This window comes from Hemibagrus wyckioides, linkage group LG07 (assembly GCF_019097595.1).
Source record: "Hemibagrus wyckioides isolate EC202008001 linkage group LG07, SWU_Hwy_1.0, whole genome shotgun sequence".
NCBI lineage: Eukaryota > Metazoa > Chordata > Actinopteri > Siluriformes > Bagridae > Hemibagrus > Hemibagrus wyckioides.
Window position 1 is genome coordinate 6,416,102 of NC_080716.1, and position 20,258 is coordinate 6,436,359.

General features: G+C 40.0%; 1 protein-coding gene across 2 annotated transcripts; it reads right to left on the reverse strand.

Annotated features, from left to right (window-relative positions):
* Positions 1 to 400: 400 nt before the first annotated feature.
* Positions 401 to 18,242, reverse strand: smg7 (SMG7 nonsense mediated mRNA decay factor). Of its 2 annotated transcripts, XM_058394755.1 has the most exons (23): positions 18,106 to 18,242; positions 13,000 to 13,031; positions 12,777 to 12,894; positions 12,467 to 12,599; positions 11,430 to 11,601; positions 11,203 to 11,274; positions 10,855 to 11,005; positions 10,511 to 10,646; positions 9,771 to 9,933; positions 9,164 to 9,320; positions 7,704 to 7,774; positions 7,543 to 7,603; positions 7,066 to 7,185; positions 6,550 to 6,967; positions 6,312 to 6,453; positions 5,815 to 6,200; positions 5,244 to 5,591; positions 4,461 to 4,610; positions 3,413 to 3,496; positions 2,950 to 3,103; positions 2,663 to 2,833; positions 2,417 to 2,565; positions 401 to 2,264 (listed from the first exon to the last, which is right to left on the reverse strand). In XM_058394755.1, the coding sequence occupies exons 1-23, from the start codon at positions 18,129 to 18,131 to the stop codon at positions 2,151 to 2,153; spliced, it is 3,528 nt and encodes a 1,175-aa protein (XP_058250738.1). In that variant the 5' UTR covers positions 18,132 to 18,242; the 3' UTR covers positions 401 to 2,150. The 2 variants fall into 2 exon arrangements, with proteins under 2 accessions (XP_058250738.1, XP_058250739.1); XM_058394756.1 differs by lacking the exon at positions 4,461 to 4,610 and having other exon boundaries at positions 18,106 to 18,241.
* Between the last annotated feature and the right edge of the window lie 2,016 nt (positions 18,243 to 20,258).

Sequence of the window (20,258 nt, forward strand, 5' to 3'; positions counted from 1 at the left end):
ATACATTTTTTAAATGCAACGAGAAGCACGATCACACAGCAGATAGAGATATTTAAAGTTGTCTCCGATAAAAGTCTCTACATGAAAATAAAAAAAACTGTGCTTTCCCTTCATACGCGACACTGTCGTTCTTCTTATGACGTTCCATCCAGAAAAAAAAAAAAAAAAAAAAAAGGCTGGTACACCGTAACCAAAAAAAGAAAAGATACTGAACATACATTTAGACATCGAAGCTTATCCAACACTGACCTTCAGCCAGAAACCAGCCAGTCGTTATTAAACAGAGGCACAAACCCAGGCGTTAAATCACTAAATTAACACTTTTTGTTTTGATTTTTTTAGTGCTGCATGTCTAAACTTCAGAACATTATTTCAGCAGATTAGAACAGACAGAAACTGATTTTTCCAAAAAGAAAATCCTCAAAACCTCTTCTTTGTCCAGATTAGAGAAACAAAGCAAACTTCAGACAGCAACGGTAAGATCAGCAATGGGGACACAACCTTGTAGAGTTTGTCCAGAACCAGCGCTAGCCTAGAGACCGAAGAGCGAAGGACATCCAGAACTGACCAAAATGCAGCTAGTCTGTATTTATCCACATTCTTTCATTATACAATGGTTGCTATTTTGAAGAACAGCACAAAAAGCTTTTTATCAGGTTTTTTTTCTTTTTTTAAACAGTGATGGCTGATTGGCTGAACGGTTTCTCTTGATACCATGTTTCTCTGATCCGGTTACAATTAGTGGCTATGGAAATGTTCTCATCCCTTCATTCGGAGAACAGTTCCTTCTGCTTGGGTTCCTTCTATTTCCCCCATCCACAATGCTGAACCAGCAGCGTTGATGCTGGACCCGTTTTTTTTTCCGTTAGTTTATAATCTTCGAGACGCTGCCAACCATGGTGTTGGTATTTTTTTTTTTTTTTAAAGAAAAAAAAAAAAAACAGACAAAGCGAGAGAGAGAGAGAGAGATACTACAAACGCTGACGAGGCACCAAAAAAAAAAGAGCTGGAAAATGCTTAAAACTTTGAAAGGCAGAACATGAACAAATGGAAATGCTTCATAAGCAAGTTAAAGTGATGCTCAAGAAAACAAGAAGAGCTAGAAGGGATGGGGAGGAGAATATATAAAGCTCCCCGTTAGCAGTAAACTACTGAACATATTAATTCAATATTGTCTCAAAGCTAAAACTGCTACATAACAAGTCACAAAATACAGTATTGTTAAATGCAATCTCTATTGCAGCTAATGATACTACACTCAATATCTAGAGTCTAAGCCCTACCTCCGTTTGATTCATTTTTAAGCTATAATATCATGGTGCAGTTCATAGCAGTCTCATTTCTAGAAGAGCAGATAACAGCCCCCACCCCCGCCCCCCGCCCCCCGCCCTCAAAACAAAACCTTTCCAATAGATATCTAACTATATCCTGTGCGCGACCCACAGAGGCACACTCGTTACACCCACTGCATTATACACAGCACTTTATTCTTACTATATCTTTCCACACCTAAATACAGAGCCCTCCTCCAAGCTAATATGTTCAGAAAAGTTCATCCTTCTATTTTGCCCTTCCATGTCTACCTGTCCATAAACACCCCCATTCTTCACGCATACACAAACACACACAAACACACACATACACCCGAACGTCATCATTCTCTCCCATGTGCTGTGAATCAGTCCTGCAAAGCAGGTAAAAGCAGGTGGTTTTGACGAGGTCCGGTCCAGCGTCCAGAGCCCGGATGAAACAGGAGAAGTTCTTTTTTTTTTTTGTCCCTTAGAGGAAGCAGAGTGGTGATCAGAGAGGGAGTTCCCACAAAATCACCCTCCATGTGACCGGTTCTGCAGCGGCTACATGCTGAGCAGTGCGGTATATCAGGTGCTTTTTATGCCCTCCATGCCTTAGAGGCGCAGAAAGGCAAAGATGGAGAGACAGAGAGAAAGAGAGGAGAGGGCTGCATCTCCCCTGTCGCTCAGACGAGCGGTTGCTTTGGAGCGTGTCGGTTCACGCCGGCCGCCGTCTCCAGCCTCCACACGCAGATTAACGCCGGAAAACAAATTTCCGATTGGAGCTTGTGGTTTTGCACCTCTTCTTTGTCTTCGGTATGGTTTTCGCACAAGTGCTTTGCACCCGCTCTGTGTGTCTCTTCAGTGCGGCGGGTTCATAGTGCCGTGGCCACGCTGCTGCTTCTGCTTTTGCTGCATGAGGAGCTGCTCCAACGCCGAAGGGCCTGGCTGCATCATCGAGCTCGACCAGATAGACTGAGGACATACAGAGGTTCGAATTTTATGCTGCACTCTACCTAATTACCAGTATAAACCTAACTACTAATTTCTATCACTATAATAATAATAATTATGCTTAAACTGACTGCCTAACTTCAACACCCATCCTGTCACTGTGAAAACTGTACCTTGAAGCTGTCAAGTAAGACAGTGGAGGAGTCATCCATGGGCATGTCCTGGGCTGCCCAGCTATTGGTTGGGGCACTCTGGTGCCAGCTGTTTGGCTCTGTGGCAGATGAGCCAGCAGGCAAGTAGTCTAGCCCAAAGCCACTTACACCTACAGAAAAAAGGCACCCCGAGGTTGAATATCTTCATTTAAGCATAGAAATAATGATGATAATTAATGTTAAAGCCACTGTTTAAAGAAAGCTTACCAGTCTTTTCAGGCTTCCAGCGGTCAGCTGTTCTGCGGTCACGGCTGTCTGGTGTGCCAATGGGGCCAAAATTAGAAAAGGGCAGAGCACCATGGCTGTGAGTGGGAGGTGATGACGGCAGGCTGCTCGGGTTGGACGAGTGGGGGGACTGGCTGGCTGGGGTTGAGTGATCTGCCAACACAGAAAATAACCCAAATTTCTTTGTCAAAGAATATGCTTATAATGATTGTGTATTGAACAAAAAAAAATTTCAACATTTTTACAAGCAGCTGAGAAAGTTGACGTACCTGAGCTGGCAGGAAGAGAGGGTGACCATGGAGTTCCTTCAAACAGTGAGTAAAGAGAGGGTTCCTGGTGCATCATGGGTACATCAGGCTTTGGTGTGCTCGCTATGTTTTTACCGTATGCCTCACTGAATATGCTGTTGTTTTGGTAGTTCTCCTAGAAAACCAACAAAACAATAGTTTTTTATGATTACAATATCAATACAATACCATTTGTATCAGTTAGTTGTGCCATTTGCTGAAGAGCTGGTGTTAAAACTGCCTTTGATCATACACGGAAATGACACCTGAACACCAACAGACCTAGTGACCAAGGAAGGTATCTCTGTCTTTCAAAAAGAAATCAAACTGCACCAGATTTATGAAGTATTTCTGTGGAGTATGCTGCCATCTAGCGGTACAAACAAAGTTATTCAGGCTGTCAGAACATTTCTTTGCATTTTGATAAATGATATTACCGATTTACCTGAATGGGAAAAACAGAGCGGTGCAGAAGAGAGGACTGGCCCATTACTTCTGATCCACTGTCCAGCCTGGACTGGCTCGATAACTACAAAAAAAAACAAAACAACAAAAAAAAAAAAACCATTGAAGCAAAATGAGTAAGCTTTTAATATAAAGATAAAAATAAATGTTAGTGAAAAATTATATTTTCTGAACCGTCATCCTTTTATATGGAGAATATATCCCCTACCAAATTTACATCACTGTTCAGTTTATACACCTGCACATTCATGCAGTTAACCAATCAACCAAATTCGTGGCAACAAAACAATGCAAAAAAACGTAGAGACGTACAGATCAAGAGCCACAACCATGCCACGGTAAGTCAGACAGGTCACATTTTTTACGTGAACATTAACTGAAGCTCCAGACCTGTATCTGATTGTTTTTTTGCACCGCACTGTAGCCATATGATTGGGGATTTATAGCTCAGTGGTTGAGGCGTTGGACTACAGCTCAGGAGGTTATGAGTTCAAATCCCAGGACCACCAAGCTGCTGGGCCCTTGAACATGACCCTTAATCCTCAATTGCTTAGTTGCATTAAAAAGAAATTACATGAATGGCCAAAAGCCAAAATGTCATGATTGGCTGACAATTACATTAATGTGCAGGTGCTTCTAATAAAGCAGACAAACCCCTTGGTGCATTTTGCATCTCTACACATGCAGGACAAACAGAATGGCAAGAATATACCCAGAACGTGCCTCTTTCCATTAGCACCAGTATTAAAATCCCTTTAGGCTAATAATAGAAATTCATTACAGAGGGAATGTCAATTTCTGGTCAGCATCAGTCAATATTCAATAAATCAATAGCAATCTCATATTGACAACAGAGAAAAAGGATTGGTGTACCTCTACAAATAACTATACAAAACCTGAAGCATTCTTCTGATTATCTACTGACCATTAACATCAGCACAAACAAAAAAGCTGAAGCAACAGGAGTTTGTAAATAAGACGACAGAAATAAAAAGCCCTGCCTAAAGAAATGAGGGAAAACAACATACAAACATGTTTCTTCCAGGAGCAGAATTAAGAGGGCCGGCCAAGGCCTGGTAGAAATCATGAGGCTTAGAAAAGACCAACTCCTCCTCCTCCTCAAAGTCTGCCAGAGTTTTTAACAGGTCTGGAGGAAGAAGAGGAGAGCTCTTGTTGTCCTAGTGAGAGATGAAGCACACAGGAAAGGAAGGAGACAGAAGAGAAATAAAGAAAAGAAAGAAAGAGAAACAGGCCTTTAAGAAATGAGAGCACCTGACAGAGAGCCTACGAAAAGCAGCAGTTTTGCTTATCTCTGCTGGACTCATGGAAACAGAAAAAGACAGAAATAAGTAAATAAGAAACTATAACTGTGTAAAACAGTCATGAAATTTTCACCCTTGCAGAAGACAGCTTGGAAACAATAGAACAGTTTAAGGCAGGCCTAAACATGCATGTCACATCAGAACATCTCATTCACTACAAAAAATTTTTTGTACTTAGAGTGCCCAGGTTACAATTTGAAATCGCCCGAAACACTGACAGACTAACAGTAGAATCTACTGATGACTGTGGTTTGTATGGTGACCTGTATGATTTAATATGCACCCATGCACAAGCTGTGCCATGCTCTGCAAGACGCATGCTACATTAACCTAAATTTAAAATCAGACAGAGGTCTAATTTCCTGAACTGAAGTATTCTGGAGCTGTCTGGAACAGTGTGCAAAATCACAGATTTAATTATTTTTAATAAAACAAAAAAGATAAAACAAAAGCTAAACAAAAATATTGATGAATCAAGTGTCAGCAAACCTCATAAGGTGGCACTCTGGGCGTGTTCTCCTGTTCGGGGCAAAAGACTCCAGACTGGTGTTTTCCCATCCTGTCTGCCAAGCTGCCCCTGTTCTCAGTCATGCGGTATGGTGGCTCCCAGTAAAAATCCTGCATCTTCACTTCTTGGAAATTCATTTTCTTGTCCATGTTGGACTGGGGAGGCTGCATGGACACAGCAGGGGGCATGGAGTGCTCAAAGAGCTTCATGTGGTCCTGTGCAGGCATGAAGAATGGCGGTTTGACGGGCATGGGCATCTTGGACATTGAGGACGGGGCCTGGTGTTGGCTCCACATTTGGCCAGCCTGCTCAGACACCGCCATGTATGGCTGTGTAAGAAACAAAAATAGCATGATCATAAAGACAGCTTCTTAAAAGATTGACAAATACAGCCATACTGTAAAAATGCTCTGATAGCATTGGTTATCACTTACTATGTGACATAAACCTGATGCCCTTGACAATGTGGATGATTAAAAATCCACTTGGAATTTAGCCAGGGCAGACAAATAAAATGTTCTCCAAAGCTTATTATTTACTTATTATCAGTACCTGCTGCATGCCAGTGTGGTGAGGTGGACTCTTGCCCAGCTGAGAGGTCTGCTTGGTGGGTGACTGTTGTTGCTGCTGCACCTGAAGCTGCACACTCTGTTGTAGGGCCTGTTTGGAAGGCTGTGGAGGAGCTGGCTGTGGTTGCTGGGGCTGAGGTGGGGCCTGAGGTTGAGGAGGCCCCTGACTGAGAGACCCAGGGCCAGAGGGCCTCTGCTGGCTATAGGGAATGTGTGAGGGCTTTCCAGACTGCACCTGATTGGGAGACTGAGGATGTGAAGCAGGCTGCAGGAAGGAGGTGGGGACAGACACACCTGCTGGGAAGGTGAAGCCAGGGTTCATAGAAAATGCCACAGGAGGTGGGATCACATATGCTGGCGGAGGAAAACCTGGTGGAGAAAAAAGGAAATGATAAACACCTCAACTAGGGCAAGAAGAAATATTTTTAACTTCTTGTTTTGATATTGCTACAGAAGGTCACTAAAAGTGTATGCTTGTACCTGGCCTACTGGGGAGAGGAGGAAACGCTCCTGGGTGATGTATGGGGATAAACTGGGAAGAGCATGTTGTCTGGGTCTGTGTGACTGGTGTTTTCCTTGCCTCAGACACTGGTGTCTTCCTCATTTCTGCCTGAGTTTTTACCTTCACAGAAGCATATGAAAAAGAAAAATGGGAAATCAAATGGGCTGACCCAAACATTAAGAAATACACAAATATATGAAAAACGATTCCCCTCACCTGTTTTCCTGCATCCAACGCTTTCTCATGACTGTTCTTTTTCACCTCACTCTTCCTCTTGCCATCCTTCTTCTGCTCATTTTTCAGTGGCATTCCATTGCCCTTGCCAAAGCCTGCTCGCTCCTTCCCTCCATCCCGGTGTTGCTGGTTACGGTTTTGCTCACGGCTTTGTTCGCGAGGTTTGATGTTCTCCTTGAAAGTGACTACAGGCCTTTCACTGCTGTCCAGACCACTGCTCTGGCTCTTCCCCATGGAAAGTACTGATTTGAGGCCAGAAGAGCCATCATTAGGATTCTGCTCACCATTCGATGATTCCTGCAACACAGAAGGTTCCTTCTCCTGAGGCTCTTCCACCGCCAGCTCAGGGATGTCGGTGAAGAAGAGAAGTAAACCATCACTGATGCGGCACTGGATTAGGCTGTAGAGAAACAATGAATGAATGTTAAAACAGTTAAGAAGACTTGCTACATATAGTGAAACCTAGTCAAAGAAGTGGGGGAAAAAACAACAACTCACCCAGGGTGGTTGTCTGCCACCCACTTGCCCAAACTGATGAGCCTCTGATGACGTGCATGAATTATGAAGCTGTCCTTGCCAACTGCAATGCCCTGGTGTCCTTTGGAAAAGTCTAGCAACCTGGATCATTAAATAGTTTTTAGTGTATCAAATAGGTCAAAGAACAAAAACAGAAACATAATGTAAAGGTCTTGCTGGATATGGTGTAACAACTGAGAAGAGGAGCATCAGCTTTAAATGTCTTTGTGTTATCTCATGAATATCAACATTTACTGAGCAATCAAATGTGAAAATATATCAAACATAAGTATCTACTGCCACTTGCAGAGAGGGGGACAAACGAGTATTATGCAGATGTGGGATTTTAAAATCAGTCCTGAACCTCTACTTCAAGGTCTAAGAAGGTTCCTTCAGAAGGTGTTCAGTTTAAGAGTGCAATTGCTTCTGATTATGATAAAGTAATAAAGCTTAAGTTACCTTAATGCAGGCCTCAAAGCCAAAAAGCCTTGGAGCTCAAACTCTTCTGGGAGTGGAGTAGCTGTAACAGAACCAGACAAAGAGTTTCAGAACTGATTACCATTGCACGGCACAGCAAGGAGAGATGCAGTAATGCACCACTAAATGGATCTACACATTACCTGATGAATTTGACACATCCTCCTCCTTGGGCTGGAAGCTGTTAAGTATGGACACCAGCCATGGCCAAATGCTGTGCGAAGATGACACATGCATCACATAAATCAAGATGAGACACATAATGAAACTTGCTGTTCTGCCAAAAGCTAATAATCATGGAACATAGCAAGGAACACAGTATATTTTCATATCAATTTCAGACATTATCCAATAGGATACTTATTCAATGCAGCCTGTTGCACCGTAGTAGTACTTTTCCAGCAGAAAGTTGTCTGATACTCCAGACTGACACGATTTCCATAATCATGTGAGTTGTTTGATACCCAAGGACACTATTATTTTTTTTTACCTCTTAGGTGGTATGCAAGCAATTCATGACATAAGTGGAGATAGTAATAGTGCATATTAGGGATGCAACAATACACTTAACCCACGGTTCAACATGTACCACGGTTTTCGGTTCGGATGGCTTGACAAATTAAAGTTGTTTTTTTCCCCATTATTCATTGCTTAGGTGACACGAACAGTAAGTATGTCAAGAAGAAATAAAAATCGGTTTTAGATCCAATTCTCTTTATTTTACTTAAATGCAAAAATCAACTTGATTTTGAAATCTGCCATCCCGCTTCCACACAGTGATATCACAGGGTGATGGAGCTACAGATGTGCGGTCATGGAAGTATTTCCATGTGAGTAGCTAATTCGTGTGTAACAGTGCTTACACGCAGTCATTTTTTTGTTTTTGTTTCATCGGTATCATAATAAACAACAAATCCGGAATGTTCCCACACCTCAGATCTGAAAGACGGCGCTGATTCCTCGTATTTCCGTCTCACTTCACCGCTCTCCATTTTTCGAGTGTGAAATCCGACACCAGCATCGCAAGCATGGTGAAGCGCCCCTAACTTTAGCGCTCACCGATTGGATATTTACTCGCAGGGAGGCGTGTCTGTCTCAGCGCGTACACATACAGTACAGGCAAACACAACCAGCCAGTTCAGAGAGCAACAAAACGCATGGTTATTATTATTTCAACAAAAAACGAAGAGAGAAAAAAAAAAAAAAAAAAAAAAACACGGTTCACATACGTGTATTGAACCGTGGAGGTTGTAACGAACAGTTCAATATTATATTGAGTATTGTGGCATCCCTAGTGCATGCCATCAATTAGGCAATCGGATTGTCCCCGAAACGCTGATTACTACATCTGGCTGTACTCTATGCCCACAATAATGTTGCAATAAGTACAAGCCTTGTAGCTGTCCCTCAACCCCACCTTCCATTAAAGTCACCACCACACAGTAACAGCCTACCTACTTTCACAGGAACATACATCTAATGTGAAAGCGACACAGAGAAGAGATGCACACAGTCCCGAGTTCGCATTTGTGGTCGAGTTGTGCTGCTCTGTAGAAAAAAAATACCGCAACTACAAGGAACTGAAAAGGAAGAATAGTCATACTATTGTCTGTGGTCAACAGCGCTCTCAGTAAATACGCCAGGCCGCAGCCTCAGCCAATCCAGAGACACCTTGATAGCTGGCAGGGGGCACTCTCCCATGATCTCCTCCTGGTTCTTGTTCAGTAAGGCTCGGCTGCACATCACACCCAAGAAAGACACTGAAGGAAAAGACACTTGCATTAGAACATTGTCGAGTCTTTAAAGTCAAATGTGCCTCCCCACCCCTTTTTAAAAACTGCTGCGATTTGCAACATTTTAGGCATATCCGTGTTTGAATGTGTCATTTTCAAGGCAACCATGGTGTCAGTAATTCGTTAATCTGATGGATATAATTGTGCTTAATGCAAAATGTATGTAACAAGTTAAACAACTATAAATTCATACATGGCACTGTACTTACATGATCATATTTTCCTTAAATTTGAAATACGGCTTTGTAAGTACCGTGTATTAACCTGACAATTACTAATATTTAATTAGATATTAAGAAAAATGCCCCACTTCTCATGTTACATTTTGTTGGGTTCAAGAATCTTTCTTATTTGATCCAAACTTCAGATACTTCTGTATATAAACGCACATGTCAACCCAACGCTGGTGACACTTACTGAAAAGCCCGAGAAGCTGGATCCAGCTGAGCTGTTCATCTGAGCTGAAGCTTTGGTCATCAGTCTCATTGCTGAAGTCTCGGAGGTGGTGCAACTCAAACAGGTTAATAACCGTTATGTGGACAAGCTGCTGAGAGCTGAAGGCTTTCTGGAGAATCAGTCGCTGTAATAAAGCCATGAAGAAATTGAGACTGTGCGTATACTGTTACCACACTGACTAAACATTTGAACCAACTGGGAAAGTGTGTAATACGAGTGGCGAGCTTAGGGCCAGAAAAGATGCACATCTCGATGCACATATAAGGCTAGTCACCACTACCAAACAGCAACCTAGTCCATCTTGTTTGCAACATTAGTCAATGGGCTGGAGCATCAACACAGTGCTTGGTAAAATTCACACATATGAAAAGATGTTCCAGTGAAGCAGTTTAAGCTATAACTTCGTCTCGGTCTATTAATAGCCAAAAGATTTTTTGTGGTTCTCATCATTTTTCTTTGGAAGCTAGCACAATTCTTAATTTAATAGCCCACATTGTTAATGTTTAATTTTATCTTCCTTGTGTTTTGTTTTAAAAAAATCTGGATTGGATTTCTAAATTGCTGGACTGGGAGGCTTCATTCACAATGTTTTGGTGCAGCCTAAACCAGTTGCACTACTTCGGGAATTCAGTGACGTGTTCCGATCCTTTTCAGAGTAAAATCTGCATAAAACAAAGCTAGCTCAGATGTTGCCCATGTACCTGAAACTGCTCTTCCAGCTTCTCCCTCAGTGCACCAAGTTTCTCCAGGCTTTTGCTGAGGTAAACATGTCCGTGGAACTTGATGAAGGCCTTGATGAAATCGGACACGCTCCATTTCGTTTTGACCTCATCACGGCTGAAGAATGAACAGAATTTAACGGTTAATTAAATCATCAAAATATAAATGGTACTAATGAATATAAAAATCACTCTCCAGTGTCTCTTGACCTGCAGCATATCTGCAACACTATAGATATAAATCAAATACCAAAGAACTATGAGATGAATTTGTCAAGCTAAAAAAGGAGAGAGACAGAGAGAGAAAGAAAAACAACTGTTCATACCTCTCAAGAGCCTTAGACAGCGCTTTCTGTAAGTTGGTGGAAGCTGCTGGAAAGGGGAATTTGACTGCAATGCTTCTACAGTAGTAGAAGATTGTTGTAAGGTGGTCTCCTTTAGAGGAGGCCAGGATAGCCAGCTGATTGTATGGTTGACCTGATGGCAAAACCACACAAATCAAGATCATTGTTAGAAAACTATTATTGTATATGATAGAAAGTTTTCATCTCTTAGTTCTTAATATTGAATTGCACCAGAGGTGAAGTCACAATGTGCTGACAACTGTTTGGTGCTAGATGTTTATTTACACACAAAAAAAAAAAAAAAAAGAAGACAGAGACAGACTGACTAACCGTTAGATGGAACAAGCTGAGCTGCGTGTCTGTAATAGGATTCCGCCTGGCTTGTCTGGTTGCGATATCGTGCTACAGTAGGGGAGAAAAAAAAAGATCTTGAATGCAAAAAAAACCACTGTAACACACATTTCAATCAAAAATGCAATGACTAATAACCACATCACACAGTCAGTTTGAATAAAGTACTCGCTTTTGAACAAGGACAGCACAGTGTGAAGACTCACCGATGTCCCCCAGGTGGACGAGACAGTGCTGGCAGATATATGAACAAGAGCTGGGCTGTGGCTTTACAATCGCGCTGGAGTTGCACTGTTTATTGCTGATTATGCCGAGCTGAGATGACTTCACGCGACATGGTAAGTCCACATTGAACACCGTGCACAGCTCCTGCAACAGCTGAGGAAGGCGATTTTTATATATATTATATATATATATATAATAAAACACCATTCTGAAACCATTGAAATGCTTCTGAAGATACGAGATTAATGAATGCTAATCGAAATTCGAAAAAATTGCACAGTCATCTTAAAACAATGACCCTCATTTATCAAGCTGGATGTGAACGGATTTATTCAACGAAAATCCTGTACATTCAATTGGAAATAAATGTTTGTATTTCTGATACGTTTACAGCATTTAGCACTTATCTAGAGAGGCTTACAAAAGTGCTTTGGAGTCTCCATCAAAAGCATATCCTCATGCTACTTCAGGTCAGGGACTAAGAAAACCTTGTTAAAAATCTTAAAAACCAGTTGGTTAATTTTATTGGCACTGGAATATATTTTTTTAAAGTACACAACAAACCCACAAACAGATATTAAACTGATCATTCGATTATTTAAAAAAAAAAAAAAAGGTGCTGTAAATAAATGCCTCAAAATTAAGCCGTTTTTCAGCCTTAATTCTGATCATTCATTTTGCTGTCTGTGCGCTTGGAGGTTTGTGTTACATAAAAATGAGCCGTCATTAACACACTTGGCATTTTATTAGTGACTAACATACACACCCAAAACTTTTGGATTTTGTCTTGTTTTAATTTACTAACATTTATTAAAATTAGTTACTCCAAAAAAATCCACACAACACCCAACTACATGGAGCCATGATGTGGATGCATTGTGTCGTGTTATGTTAGGGTGCCAAGCACTGTAATTGTGTAGGCATCCTGTAATATTTTTTTTGTTTTTCTTCTTCTTGCCATTATAAAGACCAGTGACCTCAAGCTGAATTCATCATAATCAACCTTTCAGCAACTCACCTGTGTGTAGAATCCACTAGCTGCCTCAAGAAAAAGCGAGAGATTGGCCTGTACTTCACTTCGGTTGGGGTTGGCTCTGTTTTTGGCCTGACTCTGTAGTGTTGTTATCTGATTCTTAAAAGCATGGTTCCAGCTGGAGGGGAAAAATATATATATATATAGTTAGAAAAAAAATGTACTTTAAAAAGCGCTAAAGCAGTTTACAAATGAGACAACTTGTCCTTAAAATCACTGTTGAAATAGAGTTGGAGCTATGAGTAAAACATGTAATTGTAAAAATGATTGTAGTAAGTGATTGGTTTTCCCATACAGGTCTTGTTCGACTTTCTTGTCCAGAGCATACTCCAGGTCCGTCACCAGCATCTTCTGGTACAGGTCCTGAAGAGCCTGCCGTGATGTCCAGACCTCTGCAGCGCCGAGCTTCGAATCTGCAAAGCAAACAAAATGCCAAATCAGGCACAAATATAAGCAAACAAAAATGAATTAGAAACATGCTAACTTATTTTATTCACAAATATGTAGTATAATCATACCTGTCATGTCAGCCTTCAGGGCCTCTGCCTGGCTGCTCAAAAGACAAAAACAAAAAAGTAAAGACTTAGTAAAAAATATTACACACTCAAATATGCAACACATCAAGCCATCTAGTAAAATAAGCTCGGTCAGGAAAAATATACACGCTTGTCATTTACATCCACAGTACAGCTAAATCAAGTATATGATCCATGGATGTACATTCAGATCTGATACGAAGCATGGTTTTGCAACAGAGGAGTTAAGTCCATGTGCTACGACTTCAACCAATCAGAAGAGCGGCAGTCCACGATAAAGTGCAGGGACAAAAAGTTTCAGGATTAGCTAGATAATTTGATTAAGTGTGAAGATAGAAAGGAGTAAGAAAGTACACCTCATTCAAACAAGCTGCATTTGTTCAACGTGGTCTCACAGAGCAGGTCTTAAACCTACTGGCAAGTCTTTTGTAAATGGTGAACATATGTTATTATATTGACTGAGTGCTCTCTCATACGCAGTTCATTTAAATCAAACTCTGGTACATTTTCCCCATTCAGTCCCGTGTGCAATACGAGGTGGTCTTGTTCTGGTTCCTTTCTCTGCTTTGAAAGCAATATGACCCTTAATCAACCTGCCAAAGGACAGAGCTGCAGGACTGTGGAAATGTAATGGGTTCAGGATATTTAGACTGATGAACTAAAAGTACTGCCCAGTTAAGAATGTTAAGATTTTGGGACTGCAGAAATTACAACAAAATCAAGCGAACTCAGATATTCAATGGAGCTTGCAATTTTTCAAAAATTACTGCAGATCTGAGCCGAGACATGGTACGTGTCATCACAACATGCATTCAGCCAAATCCCTCTTCAATTCATGTGCGTCACACATAAGTACAGCCATCATAGATTGTAATTACATGCGTGTCTTCACTGGTAGGAGTCTAAAAGAAAAATCCTGTGCTTGCAGTTTCATCAATTCAAGCAGTTTTCCACAGAAATTCACAGCAAAATCAAGTAATTTTGACCACATCAATCATAAAAAAAAATGAAAAAAACATTTCTAAAACAAACACCCTTGGCAATGGTTAGTTTAGCTTTCACAAGCACCGTATTTCTGACTAAAAAATGTCAAAACAAAACAAAACCAAATGGCAGACTCTCAATTTCTCACTGTCTACCATGATTAGCAGACCAAAAGCTGCATAAGTGACCTGACCCAAGAGAAATCATGCATGAATAATATGGACACAAACTGTCAAAGCATTGCACCAGCAAGCCTCTGATGTTTTGCATAACTTGGCAAGGGACACTTGCACAGACTCAGCTTGGAGAGTGTGAGAATATCAGCACTCTATCAAATATGCAAAAAGCGGGATGACTTCCTGCCTGCAACAAAGCTGAAGCTCGGTCGGGAACAGGGGTCTGTGCTGATCCAGAAACTAACATGAAATTTTGTCAGACTAACAGATTTATCACATACAGATACTCTGTTTATAATTATACAACATATCAACAGATTGATGCATAAAACTTAGGTTTATACAGGAAATCTGGTATCCATGAAAATCCTGTCCATTCAGGAAAAAAACCCTTTGTATCCTATACATGCTCTTGAGTTTGTGTAAATTTACACAGATTACAAAATCTTGTATTCTTGAACATACTGTCAAGGTTAAATCACTTATTTTTATCACTGTCACAGCATTTAGAAGACTCTCTTATCCAGAGCAACTTTCAAAAGTGCTTTGGAGTCTCTATTAAAAAGTGAGTTTATATTATTGCAATTAAAAATAAACCCATAAATTATGCCAAATAAAACTGGTGGCATATAAATGGAGGACAAACCGGTCTGTTTGCATATAACCTTACACCATAAACAAATGCCAAATCAAAATACCTTCCACTTCTATGTTTCACCCTTTACCGTGTTATTCATTTCGCACTCCTAGCTGCCTGTTCACTTGACCTTTCATGGAGTTTTGTGGGCGTTGCTAAATGCAAATGAGCCGTGTCAGGAACAAGCTTTGCACTTTAGTAATGATAAGCATATGCACATGAGTAAGAAGAAAATATCAGATATACACCAATCAGGCATAACATTATAAGCAGTGACAGGTGAAGTGAATAATACTGATGATCTCATCATGGCACCTGTTAGTGAGTGGGATATATTAGGCAGCAAGTGAATATTTTGTCCTCAAAGTTGATGTGTTAGAAGCAGGAAAAATGGACAAGTGTAAGGATTTGAGCGAGTTTGACAAGGGCCAGATTGTGATGGCTAGACCACTGGATCAGAGCATCTCCAAAACTGCAGCTCTTGTGGGGCGTTCCCAGTCTGCAGTGGTCAGTATCTATCAAAAGTGCTCCAAGGAAGGAACGGGGTGAACCGGCGACAGGGTCATGGACGGTCAAGGCTCACTGATGCACGTGGGCAACAAAGACTGGCCCGTGTGGTCCGAGCCAACAGACGAGCTACTGTTGCTCAGATTGCTGAAGATGTTAATGCTGGTTCTGACAGAAAGGTGTAAGAATACACAGTGCATCGCAGTTGGTTGCATATGGGGCTGCATATTCGCATGCCAGTAATGTTGCTGAACCCGGTGCACCGCTGCAAGCACCAAAAATGGGCAAGTGAGCATCAGAACTGGACCACAGAGCAATGGAAGAAGGTGACCTGGTCTGATGAATCAAGTTCTTTTATATCACATGGACAAATAAGTTGGATCTATAGAGGACCCACAAATTACAGGACTAAAAGGATCTTCAGGGATCTAGTGGAGTCCATGCCTCAAAGGGTCAGGGCTGTTTTGGCAACAAATGGGGACCAACACAATATTAGACAGGTGGTTATAATATTATGCTGATCAGTGTATAGTATATAAAAAAATAAATATTCAAATATACAAATTTGTTAAAAGGCTGACAAAACGTGAGGCCCATCATGTTTTCTGTTGATTCTGTTGCAGCAGCTCGAGACAGTAGTGTAGGCTGGAATTGAAATCACAGGTTTATATCAAACTCATTCTAATAAGTTACTGTTTCTATAGCAACAGATCATTTGCAGTGACTTGTAGAGCAGACAAATCTGCATAGTCTAATCGATTTTCAACGTCCTGGAACAGTAGATTTTCTGCAAGAAAGGACAGGAGAGTCTACAGGACAAATCTGTTGCTGTTATCACTTATGCTACAGTGACAATCAACAGGCATTCCCTCGCCAGCCAATCCTCCTCATTCTGATCAGCTTGTTATTTTCTTAGAAACCAGACTGTCTGTTACTACAAACATTAAAACATTTTAAGACTAGTGAATTAAGTTCAACCTGTTGTTATGTTAGAGCTGGAACTACCATTTGAGCACAAATAGTGCACACCTTTAGCTCTGGACAATCAAGAATTCAGCCACATTATATGACAGACCTGCAAACTCAGGGCAATAAGGGCCAAGAATTACCTTACATTATCATAACGGTCGTCCTATTGGTGGATTTTTGACAAGCATAAAAGCATTTTATAATTTTAACAACAAAAAAAATGACCACAGAAAGAGAAAGCTTCTAGCAGGTTGTATTTGGTTGTGTTTAGCATCACGAAACCATACGATCACAACATGGCAGTCAGTGATGCACTGGAGTAGAGAAGGCTTTTATTTCAGGTTGAGATCAAGCAAGGTTAAACAATTAGGAAGAAAATGTTTAAAACCTGGGTGGCGGGTCACTAATACGCACTTTATAAAACTAAGCACCACAAACAGCTGGGATTAAAGCACACCATGAGGTGGCATCTGTAGAACATTATGGAATTGTGCATCTGGATTAAAATGATCACATAACCACAGAGTTTGGTAAAATACAAGTTGATGGAGATAAACATTGCCATGGCTCATCTGGACAGAAAAAATAAATAAATCCAAGCATAGCAGATGTGACACAAAAAATTACCCCAGAACCCATCCAAGTAGGGTTTTCAGTCATAAATAAAATTGACCAGTGACACAAACTAAAGCTCTATCCAGACCAACATCTATTATCATCATATGACCACAAACATTAAACTAATCCGATCAGAATAGGGCTTAAAACTACCAAGTTTGACTCAGAAGAATTATTTTTTACAATTTGTGTTTTTTTGTCATCTGGAACAAATCTGAGGCATAAATTTTATGTTAACTGAAGCTTTCTTGAAGATACAGGATATTAAATGTAAAGTGAAATATTTGTCCGAAATAAATGTAAACTTTTTTTTAACAGCATGACTCTAAATGATTTGTTCCTCATACTGTGCTGTATTTCAAGTCAAGGTGATCATGCTTCCCCGGGCCTCATCACAGACTTTCTTAACTAGTTAGTTAATAGACTACTAGTTAAACAGTAAACCTCACACACATACACAGGTGTGTGTGCGCGCGCGTAAAAGCTATTCGACCAAACTCAGTCTCAAAATCAGCAACACAAACCAAAGTTACACCTGCAATAACGTAGAAATAAACGCACCCAGATGTTTATGCGCGTTCCTGGCGCAACCCCTACACATCTGGGCACGTGAAGTAGGCAAATGGGGGGGGGACAAAAACAATGACTGACTAAAATAACTAGGCAATGAAGACAGGCAGCTTCATAGCTAGTTAGACCGCAGGAATGTAAAACCGACTCCACGAAAAGAAGCAATGTCAAACCTCAGATGCTAAATAAAAATAAATTATATTATTATTAATAAACATAAATAATATTAGCAGTATTGGTCGTAACAAAATGGCTCGTGCGCGTGCGAACACCTTTTCTACATGCTGCGTCGTTTTGTTTGCTAACGTTAGCTAAAAAAAAAAAAGGTTAGCGAGCCAAATTAGCTAGCCATTCGGGATGAGCACACAGACTGACTAGGCAGCTAGATACATAATATTATAAAGTACAGTTCGAAATATATACTCGTATATAAATACGGCGAAATATGACCTTAGAAGGGATTTGTTCGTTAACGCGACTCGGTTTGAGTCACCAGCGCTGCTATTTAGCTTAGCTTAGCTTAGCTAACCGAGCACTCGGTATAGCAATTCTTCAGTAACTCCTAAAACTACTGACCAGAAACACTAACGTCAACCCGCGTGGAATCGTTTATTAACGCTTTCTTACCGCAAATATTGGCCACAGAGGTTCATCCTGCCGGACTATTAAACAACCGCAGGTCCTGAAGCTAAATCTACACCCGGCGCCATATTGTCCATCACTTATAGCTACCGCTTGCTAGCAGGCAGAAATGCATGATTATTTTCACACCCATATTTCGACAACATCCCGTCAATTCTTACTATGATTGGCTGGATGGTCTATCAATATAATCCACCAGCCAATCATACATCAGAAGGCGGGCCTTTTTGAAATATCAGCGAGGAGTTAAGGTAAAATAGCAGAAATTATCCTCTAGAGGGCGACGGTGAGCTGCCGTCTTTCTCAAGCTCCTAGTCCTCGCTGTGCAAAATTGTTGTGTTTAATGGCTATATTATAATACAAATTCGTCCTGAACGACTTGCATTTTAATGTTTATAATTAACACAAATCCAGGATTTATTTTATAATTTAATTTCTGATCAGACTTTTAGGTTATCTACATGTTTGCCTATTTTCGCCTTGGGTAACAGATTCCTACATTACCCACAATGCCGTTTGACTACCTGCTGATAACAGTACCAATGGAATTTATTTTTGCGTCAAATTGAGTCCTAATAGAGTATTCAATGCCATAATATTTATCATTTTATATCTGGATAATTATCCGAGCTGTAACTCAATGCAATTGTGTCAAACAAATGCGTTGCATTCTGGTACTTTGAGTCCAACAATTGCAGTCTCCATCACATTTCCGTTCGATTTCTCGTTACTATGACATTGAACATCGCTGGGAAATGCCCCCTGTGTCGTCATGCAGTACACACTTACTGCCCTCTCACAGGAATAACAAATATCAACAATATTAACAAACAATTTTGCAGCAGAATCACTAAAATAGTTTTACAATGAATATATTTAATGTTTTTCGGGGCTGAAATTTCCCTCAAGCATTTCACATAAGTTTTACTGCTACTACATATGCCCATAAGTCTTAAGATTAGAACCCTTTTTACTTCACACCTCCAGGGTTGTGGGTTTGATTCCCACTTCTGCCATGGCTCTGGTTACTGTGCCCAGTTCAAAGACATGTACTGTAGGCTGATTGGCATCTCTGAATTGTCCTGTGCCCTGTGATAAGGCTCCACATATCAGGTTATTTTTGCAATGATTGTTGCTTATGTAATACATTTGAAAACAGATATCTATGAAAGTTAAACTCCCTATCTGGACTATTCAGAACATTGTCTTGGTCAAATTATATTACAAGGAGTATTATAATCTTATAAGCCCTGGATATTTCTTTTTATTTTATTTATTATTAAGCATACCTGTCTGCATCATTTGTGCAATTTTAAAATGTATGTGTTATTTTTTCTTTATTATTGTCATTGCTGTTGATGGTAGTGGATCTCTTTTAGTTTCCTTGTAATACTTGTTATATTTTGGAAAAGCTCAACTAAATATATAACAATGTAAAAAGTCTACAAATGATTTAAAAAATAAAACATGCATTTTTTTTTACATTTTTTAGACAATAAATTAATAATTAACTTTTTTTACTAAAACTGCTGGCAGATACATTTCTTGCATTATGGATATACTTTAAAAATCTTGATTTTTTTTTTTTGTCTTATCACCCACTGCTTTAATAAACACACAGAAAGGACAATTAATTGATTATAATTGATTTGCTGATTAGTCAACTGACTAATCAGCTAATCTTTTTTTTTGTGGTCCACAAAAAATAGTAGTTGGACAACCAGTAAAATAAAGGAAAAAAAAGAAAAAAGAAAATATGGCAGTTAAGCTTTTCTGAAGATGATGGTGCTTTTGGGAACCATTTGTTGTATGGGGTTGCCATACACTTAAAAGAATGGCTGTATATAGCAACACGAAATTGCTCTTTATATAGAATCATTTTGAAGGGTTCATTGAAAAGAACCCAATGAGGATCTTTGAATCGATGTTTTGAATCCATGGTATAATTAAGGGGTACTTTATTATTAATATTCGTAGTAGTAGTATTTAGCAAACTCAAATCCAGTATACATTTATTTTAATATCAAGAACACTGTATTATGAAAAAAAGTATATAATATTGATAACAGCAAAATTCCTCTCACTTATTGAAGTGTTTCTATCATTTATCTGCATAGAGATACAAATTTATTTATTTT

Bases quoted from the DNA above. Each gene is read 5' to 3' on its own strand.
- smg7 (XM_058394755.1), bottom strand. From the start codon at position 18,131: ATGAACCTCTGTGGCCAATATTTGCG. The intron at 13,032-18,105 runs GTAAGAAAGCGT...TCTTTTGAGCAG, and splicing joins CTCTGTGGCCAATATTTGCG to CCAGGCAGAGGCCCTGAAGG. The intron at 6,968-7,065 runs GTGAGTTGTTGT...GTTTCTCTACAG, and splicing joins GTGGCAGACAACCACCCTGG to CCTAATCCAGTGCCGCATCA.